The following is an 18,214-nucleotide window of genomic DNA, read 5'->3' as shown; positions in this document are numbered from 1 at the left end:
CGCCACCCACCTGCTCTGAAAGACCTCTTACGGACCTTTAGGATGGGACGAGACCGAGGGAAGCGTCTAATTAGGACCAATCGTATTTTCTTCTTAGAGCCTGTTACCACAATTACCAGCAATGAGTCAGATACATACACACAGCAACAACAGTAGCAGCAGCAAGTTAAGCATCAAGAAAAATATAAAGCATTAGCACTAAAGATGGTGCAAACGATCAGTCCTGAAAGGTTAACAGGTTTTATCACCCAAAAGAAGCAGATGTGCTTAAACCGGTTCCCGGTCTGCCAGATTAAGATACAACTATTGTGTACACCTGTTCTGATCAAATTCAGTAATCAGTAGTGGAGTGCTGCCACCTTGTGGCTAAAACTCATCAGCTGTTTTATGCGGTTTCTAGGACTCAAACTGCTTTTCATAGCAGTCATCACACAGCCAATGAGCACCAAGTGGGGGATAAAACCCAATGAATTGGTGAAAAATCTTGTCACTAGCTCATCTGTGGCACGTGTATTTTAAAGTGTGCTTTACACGGACGAGAGAGGTCCCTATGATACTATTCTGAATCGTGTTTTTCAGTTATCTGCATTAATCAATCACCAGAAATGGACGACAGTTATTGGGACACACAAGTTCACCAGCCCCAATTGTCTTTCCAATTTGTTCATGAATTTGGCAGCAACATGGAAATTAACACAAGATGTGACAGTTTGTTAAAAGACCCATTTGCATCCCTGCAGCAAGCCATTGGAATGGTTTGACGCAGGTATGTATTTTTAACACACCCTATGTTACAGTGCCAACAGGATTAACGTGTGACGCTCATCCAGGCCAACTGGTTAAGTTTGGTTTAGTCAACATAGGTTTAGCAACGTGATCTCAGTGCTGGGGTCAGAATGGCTCAAAGAAAAAGTGGGTTTGATCCACGCTTATTATCAAAAGATACCAGTCAAGTCAAATAAACATCAAGCCAAATTCATTCAAATTCTATTGATACGGACATGGCTCCCATTTTAACTCTCTCTCAGATCTCCCCAGGTATTGAGACCCAAGCTTGAATAAAACAGAACAAATGCGACCAACTTCCCTTTTCAATTCCCCCTATTAACATTTTACTCTGTATTGCTGACACGGTTCCATGCTTCTGGAACTGCAAAGAAAGCATTTAAAGTAACTGAAATGCTTTGCAGAGCTGAGTAACACACACCAACATGCGTTGAACAAAGTAAGAGGTTTGCATGAGACAGTGGTAAGTTAAAAATTGCATACAGGATGCATTTTGGCCTTCATTACCATGAAAAACAATTCCCTACCAGGACTGGCCGCCTCTACAATACTGCTGTCCTTGTTCAATATAAGGTTATTAGCCAATGAAGAAACTATACCAAATGTTAGTGCACAAACAAGAGTCACCCGATAATACATGTGTGAAGTCAGTAACCAAAAGACTATTGGCCTCAAATCTACATTAATTTATTTAATTAAGATTATCTGATGCTTTAAAGATGATCTGCAAAGGGACAAACTGAAACATGGATCCTTTTTGGTTTGCTTATAATGAATACAGTCTAACAAGAGTTTTTTGATTCATTTGTTTAATGTCAGAAGCATCTTCTCTTCCTTGTTCACTTTTTTGCTGGAGGTTTCTTTAGAGGACAAAGAACTGGAAGGGGAGTTTCTCAGCCCCCAACTGGAAGGTCCAGGGCATGGAATCTTTTCAACAAAAAAAACTGTCTTTCAACTGATTGTCAGGCATTGAATTAAATTGATTTTAGAACTTGAATAAATATCACTTCCCCTTTACTTCTTTTGTATTTTTGATATCATAATCCTACCATCTCTCCATTTGTTCATAGAGTCTTCCAGGGAAAAGAAGATAAACCACCTGCATTTGTATGTAAAAGACAAGCAGAAAAGAAAATTTTTAAAAATCTCAAACTTTTGAATATCATAAAACAATCACGAAAAAAAGCAAACATTCTTTGCAGGTCACCTTTAAAGTTAGTAAGATAAAACCCATAATAAAGCTCCAGATTAACTACAGATCAACCAGGAAGTCAAGGGAGCGCTTAGATACAAATAGATTGGAGTCCAAATTCCATCCTTGGTTAGGCATACGCAGAACCCAATGGAGTTAATGGGAATTTTGCATAAATAAGCAACAGCAGGATTGGATCTACGTATCTGTATGAGTCATTCCAAGATCTCACTCTCATAAAGAGATTAAAAACTGAGAGTGATTTATTTGCCAAGATAAACAGAAAAAAAAAACGACATCAGAAGCCAATATTACCATCCAAATAGGTTCTTGCCAGTTCAGAACCGACAGTTCAATGTCAGACTATACAGCTACTCATTAAACTTTTCATGGGCATCTTTAAAACACCCTGACACCTATCCGCGGTACGCATTGCTAATCTGGGTACCAATGCGTTCCCGTTCCTATTATCCCTCACCATTGTGGGCAGTATCTACCTGTTTGCTTTGTCTTTTGAAGGAGTTAGAAAGCTCTTTAGGGCAGAGCACTGCCTTTTACTACACTGATGGAGTCCACCACAATGGGGATCTCAATTCAGACTGGTTCTTCCGGGTACTCTAGTAATACAACTACCACCCCACCAGCTGACAATAATTGAATCTTAGACTAGAGCCACTTCACCACTATTTCCTTTGCTCCTTTTAGCAAATCCTCTTAGAGCAGTAGTCTGGAAGCTAAAGTACAGGATTTCCACTCTATGCAAACAGGTAATGCTTGCGGAACCCAGAGCTCGTCTGACTTTGCTTAGAGGTATGCTTCAAGTATATGAGAAGTCAAAGGCTTCGGAGAGAAGAATGTTCCCCGCCTGGGCTCCTTAGGCAACCAATTCTTCATACTGTACTAGCCTTTTCTACTCTCAGAAGTCTGGGAAAAGATGGTATGATATTACAATACAATGGCTTATAACCTGACTCATACCCTTCTGATAAAACGCCATTTCTGCTAAGCCTTAGATCAATTCACATCTGAGAATGAGAGAGAGGAAAACTCCCGTACGAGACATCGGATATAAAGTTTCCGATTTTTACCCCGTCACCTGCATTATGCAAGGAGTATATGAAGCATATTGCTAGTTTCAATGCAATGAATATCAGAATAGGAAGTGATTGAAATGTTGTGCATTGGGGGTGGGGGGAGAGTCATTTACACAAAATGGCTTCAAAGTACAAAGTTCTGCACAGCAGAGCACATTGTCAGTTCTGCTTTCCCAGTTTAAGGCTCCAAAGCTAATTTGGTTGACATAAAACCAAGCATGGCAGCAGGAACTTTCAGGGGAGAAGATTCCAGGCAAACAGCGTGACATTGAAACACTGCCACATGGCGATACCTCAAAAGGGTTCTAAGATAGGACTAATTCAGTCACTTTTCCATGACGTGACTGCAATCTAAAGTCAGCTGGATTTTTTCCCACCCATATTTCAACCGCTCGGTATAATTTCTCTCATATATAATTGAACTGCAAGGCACAAAGAAAGCAACTCAGCCACTGAATACAGGCAGCAAAAATGTATGGTAAGAGGGACTTCAGGCAGAGCAGCAAGACAAGTTTAGTGGACACAGGAATTTGCCTTCCATTTTATTATCTTTTTTATCGAAGGAAAAGAAACATTGGCATCCTGCCATGGGCCAGACTTATACAATAAAGTAGTAACTGCCACATAAGCTAATAATCTCACCCCAATTTAGGATTTAGGAAGAGGTATGATATGGTGTTTGCCTAGTATCCCTTAACTCTTCCATTAGGATTTTTATTTTCAAAAGAGAGAGGCCACTTTAATCTAGTTTTTGAGACCACATGCCTCAGGGTCCCTTTATCAGGGCTGAGTTGTGTTTCAGTTAAGCTCTGCTTTAACAACAATAATTAATCAACTCATCAAATTAAACTTTGCCTAGTGAGTGAAAGGGGCCTAAACCATCAATTTCTGCAGAATTTAAGTTTTGTTGTTCTTAAACTGAATTACTAAGCCTAGTGCCTGGGTAGTTATTGTCACAGAGGGAACTGATGCAGTGCTTTCTTCCTAAATCTGTGGAGAGACAACTCTCGATTGCTACTGGGCTTTAGCTGTCCCAAGAAGCAGCAGGAAGCAGACAAGAACCTGGTCAGTTTCACAGCTGCTATTCAGAACTCTGTGGACAGAAATGAAACTGATAAGAATCACATCAGTTTCATCCCCTTGTTGGGAAGAGCTGAGGTGCAAGTGGCTGGAGCTATTTGCAGGGGAAGAAGATACACCCCCTTCTCCCCAAAGAGGCATGATGTTGCCAACCCCACACCTAGGATGTGAGGCTTGTGATGTGGGAAAAGAATAAAGCTCTTTCTGGCAAACTCTGTCCAATCCAGAAATGTGACTTCTGCATCCCTAGCCAGAAACTAGCTGCAGCCAGATACAGAAGATGGAGACCCTGCGCAGGGTCCAGGGGACAGCACCTTGATAGGAGTCTCAACACACACTGTCTTCCCAGCAGCCAGAGGGATGAGCTTCTCAGCAGGTTATTACCCAAACTTCACAGATGGACACTCTACTTGCATTTTACTGCCCTGTAGCTATCAGGTGTCTGGGCAATTTACCAGCCCTGTAAACAGAGAATGAAAAATACTCCCTATCAGGAGTCCTGTGGATTAGAAATTAGTCAACAAGCAAACTCTAATGCAGTGTGGTGGAGTTTAATCCCAGAATAGGAATAAAAAAATTGGCCTAAGAGCGATACAAAAGGCAGCCATATTATTGCTCTAAATTATCAGGTTTTATTGGAACGTGAAGTAGAACAGACACACAAATGGAACTTCCACAGGTGTCCAATTTTAAAGGAAAGCTGCACTCATTCTGCTCAGCCAAGCAGGATCAGTGTTCACATGGTAAGAACTCCTTGTCACAGCAAGTAAAACACATTTCAAGGCTTTTCAATACAGTTATTTCTGAGCCTAGAGCTGCAGGCAAGCAGGTGGGGCTAAATCAGTTTTTAAACTCACTTTAACAACTAGTAACAATGATTTAAGCAGTCAGAACTGACTGCTGAAGCAGGATGGAGACTGGTTTAATGTCTCTTTCATAGGGCCCGCAGAATGCCAGTCACAGGTGACACTCTTTTCAGCAAGATGGCTGCCTGCAGCTCTAGGCTCAGAAATGCTAAATGCATTTTAAGCACACCTGCTTTTAAAAAAAAAAAAAAAAAAAAAAAAAGACACGCCATAGTAGAAAGGGCTTGTTGCGTGAGCACTCTTACCAGAGAGGTGATCAAAGTAGGGGCAGTTTTCCTCTGAACGTGGAAGCAAAAATGGAGAGAGTTTAGATGATTTTTGTTCTGTTTTATTTTCACAGGCTTAAACAAAGACGTTTCCCCTGCAAACAAATCACATCAGTTTCGTTTCCAACCCCTCCCGTGTGCATTTTAGACTTTTACCTCACTCGCCATCTCTAGTTTGATACTCAGTTACTGGCCTAGAAAGGGCTGTGGAACAGAAGCAGTGCCCGAAACTGGAATTCTAGTTCTCAACTTTCGACATCCTCTCCCCACAATCCACTGAGTTTCTCCAGATCTGTGTGTACTTGACACAAAATGCTTGTGGTTTGCTTTGATCTATTGCATAGACAGTAGGTTTCAGACAATTCACTTGACAGTTTGTTCATTACACCTTTGAAAGAAGCTACAGTATGTAAAAAGAAAAGAACAGGGGTGAGAGAAGAGTCAGTAGCAGACAGTAAGGTCTACCTGTTATGGTTAGGCTGAGCAGACATCCCAATATTAGGGGCTTTGTCTTATATAGGTCTCTATACTGCCCCCACCCAAAAACAAGTGTCCCCATTTTTCATATTTGCTATCTGGTCACCTTAGTTACAGTCCCAGAAAGACAGAGGGAGATTTTCAAAGTCAATAGCACTTCGGCTTCCAGCTGCCATTTGCGCATTTGAAAACCATCTTTCCCGTTAAGTTGCGTCAAGTTTGGCCACAAGAATTCTCTCTCTCTCTACACATGCGACAGACTCCCTCTTAGGGCATGTCTTCACTCACTGCAGTTAACTCAAGTTATCTACACTCCAGTTCAGGGGTAGGCAACCTATGGCACGTGTGCCGAAGGCAGCACGTGAGATAATTTTCAGTGGCACTCACACTGCCCGGGTCCTGGCCACTGGTCCGGGGGGCTCTGCATTTTAATTTAATGTTAAATGAAGCTTCTTAAACATTTAAAAAATCTTATTTACTTTACATACAACAATAGTTTAGTTATATATTATAGACTTATAGAAAGACATATTATAGACTTCTAAAAATGTTCAAATGTATGACTGGCACGCAAAACCTTAAATTAGAGTGACTAAACGAAGACTCGGCACAGCACTTCTGAAAGGTTGCCGACCCCTGCTCCAGTTACTCCTCTTGATCTTATCTAACTTGAGTCAGATCAACCCCACTGGTTGCTATAGCACTCAAGTTGCTGCATCTCCACCAGCGCTGCACTCCTTCGTGTGTGACACTAAGACTTCTGGGGGCACATCCCGAGGCTGTGTGTGTTGCAACAAACAGAACTGCTCAATGAATTCTCTCTCGGCAAGTCATGAGAGAACGGCTCTGTCTTTTATGAGCACACGGGGGAAGCGTGGGAAGGCACTGGAGGATGAGCAGCACTAGCCTGCATCTACACTACAGAGTGGTCATGTTATCAGCCGACAAGTTGTGCTCACTAATGTTTTAGCCTATCCTCCCTCTCGGGCCAGCCAAATCAAGTTAAAAGCACCACCAGGCTTGAGTTAAGGGCTTGTGTGTGTGTTGACAGGACTGTAGTTTGAGGCAACACTAAAGTTAACCTTGCAGTGAAGACAAGCCCTAAGAGTGCGTTTAAACGCAAGCTGTCATTGTGAAACTCTCAAGGACAAGCTATGGCCTCATTATATCTGAACAAGGTAAGCATTTGAAAGGCATGTTGTACACGTGCAACACGCTTATTTTCAATTAACTTTTCAAGGCTGAAAGGCTTGAGCAGGCAGAAGTGGGTGCTCTAAATATCACGACTCTTAGAAAGTTAGCACAAAACAGTGCCAGGGTGCAGTATGGACTTGCAAATGCTTATGGATTCATTATAGGTAGATAACAGAACCTTTTCAGCAGGGCCGGCTCCAGGCACCAGCATAGCAAGCAGGTGCCTGGGGCGGCCAATGAAGAGAGGGGCAGCACGTGCGGCCATTCAGCGGCAATTCGGTGGCGGGGCCGTCACTCCCTCTCGGAACAAAGGGCCTGCCGCCGAATTGCCGCTGTAGAAGAAGCGGCGGTAGAGCTGCCGCCAATCACAAACTCAGCTCTTTTTTTTTTTTTTTTTTTTTTTTTGCCACTTGGGGCGGCAAAAACGCTAGAGCCGGCCCTGCTCTTCAGACACGTAAAAAGGCAATCGAGGATTATGACCACGGCAGCTTAAGTTCACAAAAGGCATCCGAACCATTTATTACTGGTGAAATACACTATTTTCCAGACGAGCTGTTCAAAACACTGTAATCTGTCCCACCAAGCATTGTAAATGGCTTGTTGAAACTGAGCAATACATAGGCCAGAAAAACAGCACTGCACCTCTTTATGCAATCGGATCCCAGTGATTGCTATCTGCAGTGACAACACACAGACAGCTCTAGGCTGATTTCTACCACATGTGTTGCCTGCTTGTGACAATGACACTAGCATAAATGGACCCAAGGTGCCATCATACTTGTTCCAACTAACATCAGATTAAAGTGCTGCACTATGATATTCAGTTAGACCAGGCCTAGCTGACTCCTCCACTATTAGGAGATGATGGACTGTTTGATAACTTGCCCCAAAAGTAAAAGATTGGTATATCCAGAGACTGAACTATCAGGAAATAGAGAGTTTCTTAGAGCAACTCCATGATGAAATAGAAGCATGGGAGGGCAGCCACCCAAAAGCTATAAGAGAAGCAACCCAGATTCAGGCTCACAGTATTGCAAGGGTCGGCAACCTTTCAGAAGTGCTGTGCCGAGTCTTCATTTATTCACTCTAATTTAAGGTTTCACGTGCCAGTAATACATTAACGTTTTTAGACAGTTTCTTTCTATAAGTCTATAACATATAACTGAACTATTGTTGTATGTAAAGTAAATAAGGTTTATAAAATGTTTAAGAACCTTCATTTAAAATTAAATTAAAATGCAGAGCCCCCTGGACCGGTGGACAGGACCCAGGGAGTGTGAGTGCCACTGAAAATCAGCTTGTGTGCTGCCTATGGCACACATGCCATAGGTTGCCTACCCCTGCAGTATTGTATAAGCTAGGGAAATTGTAATCCGTTTTAGTTGCTTTAAACAAAGCTACAAATGTTTCCTCACTTTGATGGAATACAAGAGTCTCATGCATTTGAGCTGAAATGGATCAACATCCAGGATTTATTCCAGTCGAAGCATTTAGAGCTGTCAGTGAAATAAAAAGTAAGTTTCACACTTTGCCAGCCTGGAATGGGAAGACTGCCAAAACTGAGATCACAAGAATTCAAAAAGACTGCTGGACTCCCAACTAAAGACAGCACACACTGATAAAGAGCATTAAACCCTCACTTTCAGGCTAGTGAAGTGTCACATGATGCAAATGTTTTCAGTATTCACATTCCACTTCATTCCCATTTGCCTAAAGTTGTATCCAACAAACAACTAGATACTGATGAGGAATATGGACATTTAACTGGAGAGTTAAGCTATACTTGAAACATCTGAAGGCTTTCTTGTGAGGGACCAAATATATTTTAAGATAATTCGAATATGGATCGCTAGCTGTTATGTCAGTCTACGGTTTCCTATGGATAAACTGTTTCCAAGGACAACCATGAATCCTTTATACTTTACAACCAAGTCTCAGAGTCATCTGGGTTGGAATGAGCCTCTAGGAGATCATTTAGCTCAATCCGCCTCCAGCATAGCAGGATTTAATTATTCCTAGAGCATGACAGACCGTTTTCTGGGACTTGCCTCAAATAGCTCCAAGGCTGGCAATTCCACCATCTCCCTTCACAACTTGCATCACTACTCAACCTAGTCTTCCAGCTGTAGTATCCTCTCGAAAATGAATCGTAAAGTAAAAATTGTTTGTGCTCTTTACTGCTTCTTTACATTGCATAAACATGCCCTCAATACTCTTTTCCCCACTCACATTTTCAAAATGTGGAATTTCCAACTTCCTCCTTTGTTGCTGGAGGACATCAGCAAGATCTTTGGAGTAGGACTCCCACAGAGGACCAAACCAAAGTTTTAGCCCTCCCAACCACCAATTAAAGGGCAAATTGATACTGACTTTTAGGTCCCACCTTCACCTTTTAAGGCAGTTTCAGCTTTTCAACAGTGGCCAGACAAACCGAGTTTGAAGCTATTTTAGTTAAAACCCATTCAAGAAAATTCAAACATGTTCAAAAGTCCCATGCAGACAAGGCCTAAGACTCAACTTCCTCTCCTTCCTGCTTCAGTACTTCATCCCTTTAAAAAATTGTAACTGTCTCTTCTGTTTATGGTATTTCTAAGATGTCTATCCCCACTGAATCCGATCAGGCTACAGAAGCAGCACTTCAAGATTTCGTGAATATGCTGTTCCTCAAACTTCTCATCTTCCAAACTTTCCATGACAGCTGGACACCTTGGCAATTTTTAAGTTTGGCAGTTGATCACTGAGTACCTTCTATGATTAGTGAGACAGTTACATGTCTATAGGGGACACAATGTCCCAGCATTAAGAGTAAAGGAACCCTCTGAAAACAATGTTGACTGACTGATCAGCTTGGCCATAAGCCTCACACACAAGAATCTTTCTAATAGGATATTTAGATCAGAATTCTCATTATGTATGAATTGTGTTTTTTCAGAATACCAGTGCATGAAAGAGGAAAACTTTTCACCCAAAGCTTGTGTTTGTGTTGCTTAAAAAAATGCAACATTGCATAGAATATTTTAAGTTGCTTTCCACAAATTTTATATAATCCCATTCCACCTGCAAACGCCCAAACATGGGACACAAAAAAGAAAAAAGAAACTTCAGATCATACAGGTTACTGCTTGCATCCTGTCATAAAGCATGTCAGGCAGTATATGTAATGCTTAGTTACAAAAAGAATGACCAAGTAAATACAGTAATAAGCAGGACTAAAGTTAGAGTCTAAAAAGAGGGAAAGGGAAGAATTTGTATCGCGAATGTTAAACCTGACCTGCAAAAAAGTATTTTCCTCCTTCCTTATGCCATATACAGCGAGTCTGAAAGGCTTGACATTTATTTTTTTAAGATACATTAGAGATTCAGATAGTGTCTGCCACAGAAGACTATGTTGACTACTGAATTAGTGAAGTGTCATCACAAGAAAGTGAAAGCCGAGTAAGTCAGAGGAAGGGAAGACATTTTCATCAGGCCATTTAAAACTCTCCTTTGTTAATATCTCAATCTCCCATGCCCAGCGAAAACCTGAATCTTTAATACAGACAATTTTTCTCCACGTGCCAAACATTCAATTAAGATGCAAGAACTCAAACTCCCCACCCGCAGCCAAGAAATCCTCCAGGAAAAACAAACAAAACCCTCATACATACAAACCCTCACCCCCACCTTTTAAGACCTCAGGCCTTCTTTATATGTCAGAGAAGCAAAAAAGATTAATTTTTCAAGTCAGCTTTAACTGTTAAGGTACGAGTACAGCTTTTTGCAGTTGCTGTATGGACTGAAATATCTGCTCTCCTAACACGGGTCTATGAGCATGACTCTGGCATCAGATTCTGCAGACAGTATAACTCTTTTTATAATCCTTTTACAATATGTTTTAAAGAGTTTTTACTTTATTACTTCAAAGAGTTTTTCCCTTGTTGAACAAGTTACTTTTATAAGTACAATTTTAATCTTCCTCCCCTGTTGGCAATGGAGTGTGAAATGCTGAGATTGTTTAGGCTTCTGGGACGAGCCGATTACGCTGGGAATTGTGTGTAAAGGGCTGGCCTTAAGCGGCCAGCTAATTGTAAATAGGATAATAAGTCAAACAGGTGTTAGGATAATAATTACCCTATGGGGTTACAGCTGTGGCTGTGTTAATTTTGTTAACCAATTAGCAACTGTCTGATTGCTTGCCATAATGGGATATAAGAGCATGCTGGAAATGAATAAAGAACTCTCTGCTTATGATCACATGGGTTGTCAAACTCTGTCCATGCTCCTCTGCGATGCAACACTCCCCCCCGTCTTTTCCTGAAAGGATCTCAAAAGAGAAAAGCATCCCCATTTTATAGGTGCAGACACTGGCATAAAGGTTAGGACTTTCCATAGGTCACAGTGAGTCAGCAGCAGAGCCAGGAATAGAAAACAGCCTAGAGGACTTTCACTTTTGTTATGTTAGTTTGACCTTCTGCAATTTAGTTCGCTCCCCCAGCAAAAAAAATAAAAACCACACACTGTTTGAAATAATACAGAACACAGGGCTTACCGAAGGTGAAGAAAGGCTTGCAAAGCCTTAGCAAATGTGCCACCTTCCACAGTGTGCTAAGAGCTCTTTGGCATAAATTCATGTCAATGGTCTCTGCACAAAAAAGGATCACCCCATACTTAATGGAAATCCAGGGCAGTTAAAGCAGGGCAGATGATGTCATGGCAGAGACACGAAGTGGGTATTCACCCACGAAAGCTCATGCGCCAATACGTTTGTTAGTCTATAAGGTGCCACAGGACTCTTTGCCACTCTGATGGTAGAGAGAGAAGATGCAAATTGGGTGGATGGACAAATACCTCAAAGCAAATAGTTACATATCAGCCAACATTTGAGATCTGTGAATGGAAACATTTGATAGGTATCACACTGAGTAGGTTATCACAACTGTCCCCCAAACCATATCCACAATCACTGGATGTTTCTGCACGAGTGACCAGCCAAGAAGAGAGTTTGACAGTTGTTACCAATCACTTTCAGCGTAAATACTGCATTGAGATGAATAAGGATAGTTTACACTTCTCCATAGTGATTGCTTGTCTGTCTACACATTCAGGAAGACAGTACTCCAACAGTTCACATTCAGGTTTTTTTTCAAAACTGTAAAAGCTTAAATTCAGCAGAAATCAATGGGACCATCAGAAGAGTGTAAGAAGAGTGCATTGCCAAGTCAGCTCAACCTGATCTCTGACATTTGGAAAGAAGAGATAGCACTGTAGAAAATAAGAAGTCTTGTTTTTAAAAGACAAGGAACGCCTTTAAAAACAGAGAAAGTCTTTTGAAGTGACCTATGCCCAGATCCACAAAGGTATTTAGGCTCCTAACATCTACTGAAATCAATAAAAACAACCAGGAGTCCAGTGGCACTTTAAAGACTAACAGATTTATTTGGGAATAAGCTTTTAGGGCTTTTTACCCATGAAATCTTATGCCTAAATAAATCTGTTAGTCTTTAAAGTGCCACCAGACTCCTGGTTGTTTTTGTGGATACAGCTACCCCCTGATACTGAAGTCAATGGAAGTTAGTGGCTTCATATTATTAAGCAAAACTGGTTTCAACTGAAAGAAACAAGTATATTAGCTCTCCTTTTTCCTAAAGGGAACCAAATTTATGTGATTGTCTTATAAGACAAACTTGGTACAGCTGATTTTGAAGTTTAATAAAATATTTATGAAAAAATAAGAGCTGGCCTTTTAGATGGTAGTACATGTGAAGGTATTGGCAGCAGCTTTACTCATCCTTTGGTAGATACAACATCCTTTACATGTAAATTTGCAGCTCACACAACCCTGTCACAGTGTTACTATTGTATGTTGCTGGCATCAGAAAGAGATCATCAAAATCAGCGTCAGTTACGTTGACAACAAACACAAGGGAAGAATGATCTTGTAGCCAAAGACAGAGCAGTCTGAAAGTCAGGGCTGATAGATTCTACTTCCAGTTCTGCAGATTCCGTGTCTGGCTTTCTAACCAGGTACGTCCCTTGGTCCACCACTGCAGTAGTGAAGCACCTTCGAGTTCAGACACACTCTGTTCACAGCTTGCGCAATTACAGGGCTTGACTCAGTCCCCAGGGTTTGTTTTTATGATTCTGTGAGAGACCCTGGGCAAGTGACCGGACCCGGACCCGGCTGTGAAACCGGGACCCCGACAGCGCCCGGGGGAGAGGATGGGAGGCCTGGGTCCGCTGAAGGATGGAGGGAGCCATGAGTGCCGCACGCTCAGCCCCGCCCCGTTTCAAGCCGACCGCGCCCCAGCGTGACCCCGTTTTCGGGGCAGCAGAGACACCCCCCTCGGGCGGGGCAGTTCCATGGCAGTGGGGCGCCCCCTCCCCGTTATCAGGGACCCCCCAGATGGGGTCGCACCCCCCCCCCCCGCCGCTTAGAGGCCTCCCCCTTTCGGCGCTGCCCGGGGGGGGGGTTATGGAGCTACCCCGGGGCGCGGCGCGGGGGGGCTGGAGCTGCCCCATGGGGGGGGGGGGGAGGCCGGAGCGGACTCACCTGCCAGGTGGGGCCTGCTCGGCAGCTGGACGAAGCGGTTGAGGAGCCCCCCGGCCGGCGCCGCCCCGGGCCCGTCCCCGCTGCACCCTCCGCCCGAGCCGCCGCCGCCTCCAGCGCCCCCCCGCCGCCGATTCCCGTCCCAGCCGCCCTCCGCCGCCGACATGGCCCGACCGACTCCGCTCCCCCCCACGGCTCCGGCTACGGCTCCGCCCCCGGCCCGCTCCCTCCTCGGCCGGGGGAGTATAGAAGGGCTTCGCTCGCTTGCGCCCACGGCGAGGCCAATCAGCAGCGGCCTTCAATAGCCAGAGCCAATAGGAGACCGACTTCTTGGCAGGTGGACGAGAAAGAGGGGAACGTCGCCAAAGAGAGGGGCAGAGACAGACATGAGCAATTGACACCAGAGATGCTCGACTCGTTCTTGGTCCTCCGGGCGCCACTACGGAATCAGGCAGGAGCAATCGGCAGCCGACTCCGGAACTCTCACCAACCATAGAACCTTCTGTTCAGCTGTAAGGCTGGTGTCTATCTAGGAGAGCCAGGGTGATAAGGCGGGGGCCGTGTCCCACACCAGCCTCTGCTAGAGCAGCATTCATGGGGTCCCCTCCTGCCTTGTGGCAGCTGTTGAGCTCAGGGAATCCACCATACCACTGGTGGTTATTAGTCATATAGAACAGGGGTCCTCAAACGGGGGTTCGTGACCCCTCGGGGGGGGTTGCAAGGTTATTACAGGGGGGGGTCATGAGCTGTCAGCCTCCACCCCAAACCCTGCTTTGCCTCCAGCGTTTATAATGGTGTTAAATATATAAAAAAGTGTTTTTAATTTATAAGGGGGGTCGTACTCAGAGGCTTGCTATGCGAAAGGGGTCACCAGTACAAAAGCTTGAGAACCACTGATATAAAAGAAGGATTGGCAGAGACCTCAGAAGGTCATCTAGTCCAACCCCCTGCTCAAAGCAGGACCAACCCCAACTAAATCATCCCAGCCAGGGCTTTGTCAAGCTGGGCCTTAAAAACCTCTAAGGATGGAGATTCCACCACCTCCCTAGGTAACCCATTCCAGTGCTTCACCACCCTCCTAGTGAAATAGTGTTTCCTAATATCCAACCTAGACCTCCCCCACTGCAACCTGAGACCATTGTGTCTGTGCATACTGTGTAGGCCATAATATAGATCTGAGCATAGCAGCAGCCTGACCAATCTTTTTGTTGAGTTTGTACAGTGCCTAGCACAATGGGGCCCTCATCCATGACCGGGGCTCCTAGGGGCTACGACAATGCAAATAATAAAAACTAAAATAATTATTAATAGCAGTTGCCATATTAGAGCTGATCGAATGATGGAGAAATTATTCACTAATAATTACTCGTGGGAGAGGGAAAAGAAAAAAATTGCAAATACCTGCAATACATTAGTCACCCAGCTCTATCTGGTCTCCTGTCTCCCATGGCAGCCAGCATCAGATGCTCTAGAGGAAAGTGTAAAACCCTTATAATTGACCTTTAATCAACCAAATGCCCATACTGGAAGCTTCTTCCTAATCTTTTCATTAGTGGTTGACTTATGCCACAAAGATTCAGTGCTCACATCCTTTATATACTGTTGTCCTTTCTTACATAACAGTGATGTTATTCTGATGCTTTTCTGAATCCTACTAATTTCTTGGCCTCAATGATATCCCAGGACAGTGAGTTACCACAGATACAAGATTCTAATCCTACCACTGGTCTTTTCCTAGAAAATGAAACCCTGGGGCAATAATGGCTGTGATGCTAGCAGTGAACAGACCTTGCCAAGCACTGAATGCGCTCAACTTCCTGGGATTTGAAAGCATCAGCATCTGGCAGTATCTCTCCTCCTTCCTTGCCTGCCTAGCTAATATAATCTAGCAGTGCAGCACTCATTGTGCAGCACTCATTGTCATAGACGCTCAACACCTGTATCCGTCAGCTGCCTCTGTTTGATGCCCACATTGATGTATTATCTATCTTTATAGTCCCTGACCCTGTAGGATCTCCATTCTGGTAGACCCATGCCCCTACATAATGCCCCATTGAAGTCACAGGGGTTCCATGTGCGTGTCAGAAGTCATAAGAACATAAGAATGTCCATACTGGGTCAGACCAAAGGTCCATCCAGCCCAGTATCCTGTCTACTGACAGTGACCAATGCCAGGTGTCCCAGAGGGAGTGAACCTAACAGGTAATGATCAAGTGATATCTCTCCTGCCATCTAGCTCCACCCTCTGACAAACAGAGGCTAGGGACACCATTCCTTATCTATCCTGGCTAATAGCCATTAATGGACTTAACCTCCATGAATTTATCTAGTTCTCTTTTAAACTCTGTTATGGCCCTAGCCTTCACAACCTCCTCAGGCAAGGAGTTCCACAGGTCGACTGCGCTGTGTGAAGAAGAACTTCCTTTTATTTGTTTTAAACCTTCTGCCCATTAATTTCATTTGGTCACCCTTAGTTCTTATATTATGGCAACAAGTAAATAACTTTTCCTTATTCACTTTCTCCACACCACTCATGATTTTATATACCTCTATCATATCCCCCCTTAGTCTCCTCTTTTCCAAGCTGAAAAGTCCTAGCCTCTTTAATTTCTCCTCATATGGGACCCGTTCCAAACCCCTAATCATTTTAGTTGCCCTTCTCTGAACCTTTTCAAGTGCCAGTATATCTTTTTTGAGATGAGGAGACCACATCTATATGCAGTATTCAAGATGTGGGCGTACCATGGATTTATATAAGGGCAATAAGATATAAGAATAAGTCCATCCTTTCTGAGGTCGTTGTAAAATCTGGGCCTTAGATTGTCTGCTCCTCAGGGCAGGGACAGTATCTTCTAAGAAGTCCATAAAGCACAACAACACACAGATACTGCTACATCAGCAATAAAATATCACAATGAATGGATCAAGCTCTGAAAGAATGTATTTGTTTATTTATTTAAGAGCATTTTCAACATTCTTTCTTTCTGTTGGGGAAAGATCTTTGTCATATATTTCACTGAGTGGCATTTAAAATCTCCCTAGTTCTATCCATCTCTGCATAGAGCTCAGCTCCCACACAAAGTTGACTCTGGTCACACTGTATTCCAGGGATACTCTTATCTAGACCATTTGAATGAAGGAAGGCTAAAATTGATGAGCGGATATTTGCAAATTCCTTTCACTGAGAACAGAAACAGGCTTAAAGCATGCATGTATGCATGGGTAGATAGATAGATAGATTAGATAGATAGGCAGGCTGTGTGTTCAGGATTCCAATTCCCCGAAGTCAGTGACATTTGGATCTAGTTTTGGTTCAGGAAATTGATGTTTTGCAAAATTAGAAGCCAGGTTTGGATTTTGAATGCCTCAAAGTTCCAAAGTGTCACAAACTCCTGTGATTGTATAGTGAGTCTCATATTTGCTCCAGCTTCTGGAGACTTGCAAATATGCAAGACTCTCTTTAAAATTTTAAGTTTTTAGCATTTGTGATTGAAGATAAAAGCTTGAAAATTTGATGCCTAAAAGCTCAGAAACCAGAAGGCAAATAAAAAGAATCCAACATGTACTATCGTTTGTAAAACTCATGAGTTTTTGGGGCCTGGGTCATGATTTTTGAACACCTGGGGTCAGTAATACTGGGGTCAAGAGGATCCAGGGGTTTCTCCCTTAATCACAAGTCAGGGGAGCAATCTTCCCACAAAAGGAGAGGGCCAGGAAGCAGGAGATTTTAGGGGCTTAAGGCTCAAATCGACAAAGGTATTTAGGCTCCTTAGCACCATTGATTTCAATGAGAGAGACAAGGTAGGTGAGGTAATATCTTTTATTGGACTAACCCAGACCTGAAGAAGAGCTATAGACTGATTTCAATGGAACTTAGGAACCAAAATGCTTTTGTGGGTCTAGAATGTTGGGAATTCATTAGAGAGATTGTGTAATTAATGTGGAAGTGTTGTGCAGAGCAGGTCAGCAGACTGTGGAATCAGTAATTAGACAAGTATCAGAGGGGTAGCCGTGTTAGTAATTAGACAGAAATGGCTACAGTGATTTGGGCCTGTCATCAGGTTACCCTGGGGCAAAAGCTCCAGGTACATCTTAGATTGGATCCCATCTGGAGGGAAGAGAAGGCATGGAGGACACGGGATGACCTATCAAGAAGGATGCTGTTGTCATGGAGACAATTTATGATGGAGTCAGACATCTTGCTCCGGACAGACAGCAGTGGGAGAAATGGGTTGCCTCCTGTGCCTAGAGGCACAGGAGACTCTAAGGCCTGGTCTACACCTGAAACTTAAGTCGACCTAGCTACATTGCTCAGGGCTGTGAAACATCTCACGCCCTGTGTGGCATAGTTAGGTTGACCTAAAACAACTGTATACACAACTAGGTTAATGGATGAATTTGTCCATTGATCTAACTACCACCTCTCGGGGTGGTTGTACTGCAGCAATGGAAAAACTCCTTTTCCATTGTGGTAGTGTCTACACTACAGCGCTGCAGCAGTGCAGCTGCAGCTGTGACCCTGTAGTGCCGGTCACCCTCGCTCCCCGCTGTAGCGCCGGCAGTGGAGACGCACCCCCAGTAACCCTCGCTCCCCGCTGTAGCGCAGGTGCAGTGGAGACGCACCCTCAGTAACCCTCGCTCTCCGCTGTAGCGCAGGTGCAGTGTAGACGCACCCTCAGTAACCCTCGCTCCCCACTGTAGCACAGGTGCAGTGTAGACACACACCCTCCTCT

At 43.6% G+C, this 18,214-nt stretch overlaps 1 protein-coding gene across 1 annotated transcript in view; it reads right to left on the bottom strand.

The window, feature by feature from the left end:
• The window catches only part of KLHDC10 (kelch domain containing 10), a 34,502-nt gene extending 20,855 nt beyond the window's left edge, over positions 1-13,647 (bottom strand). The window contains exons 1-2 of the mRNA XM_045030481.1: positions 13,485-13,647; positions 11-100 (exon numbers count right to left, since the gene is read on the bottom strand). Coding sequence (XP_044886416.1) covers positions 11-100; positions 13,485-13,647 — 253 coding nt within the window. The remainder of the gene's footprint in view (positions 1-10; positions 101-13,484) is intronic.
• Positions 13,648-18,214: the final 4,567 nt, after the last annotated feature.

This window comes from Mauremys mutica, chromosome 1, assembly GCF_020497125.1.
Source record: "Mauremys mutica isolate MM-2020 ecotype Southern chromosome 1, ASM2049712v1, whole genome shotgun sequence".
Lineage (NCBI taxonomy): Eukaryota > Metazoa > Chordata > Testudines > Geoemydidae > Mauremys > Mauremys mutica.
The sequence above is the reverse complement of the archived record's forward strand: the minus strand, read 5'-3'. Positions and strand labels throughout refer to the sequence as shown.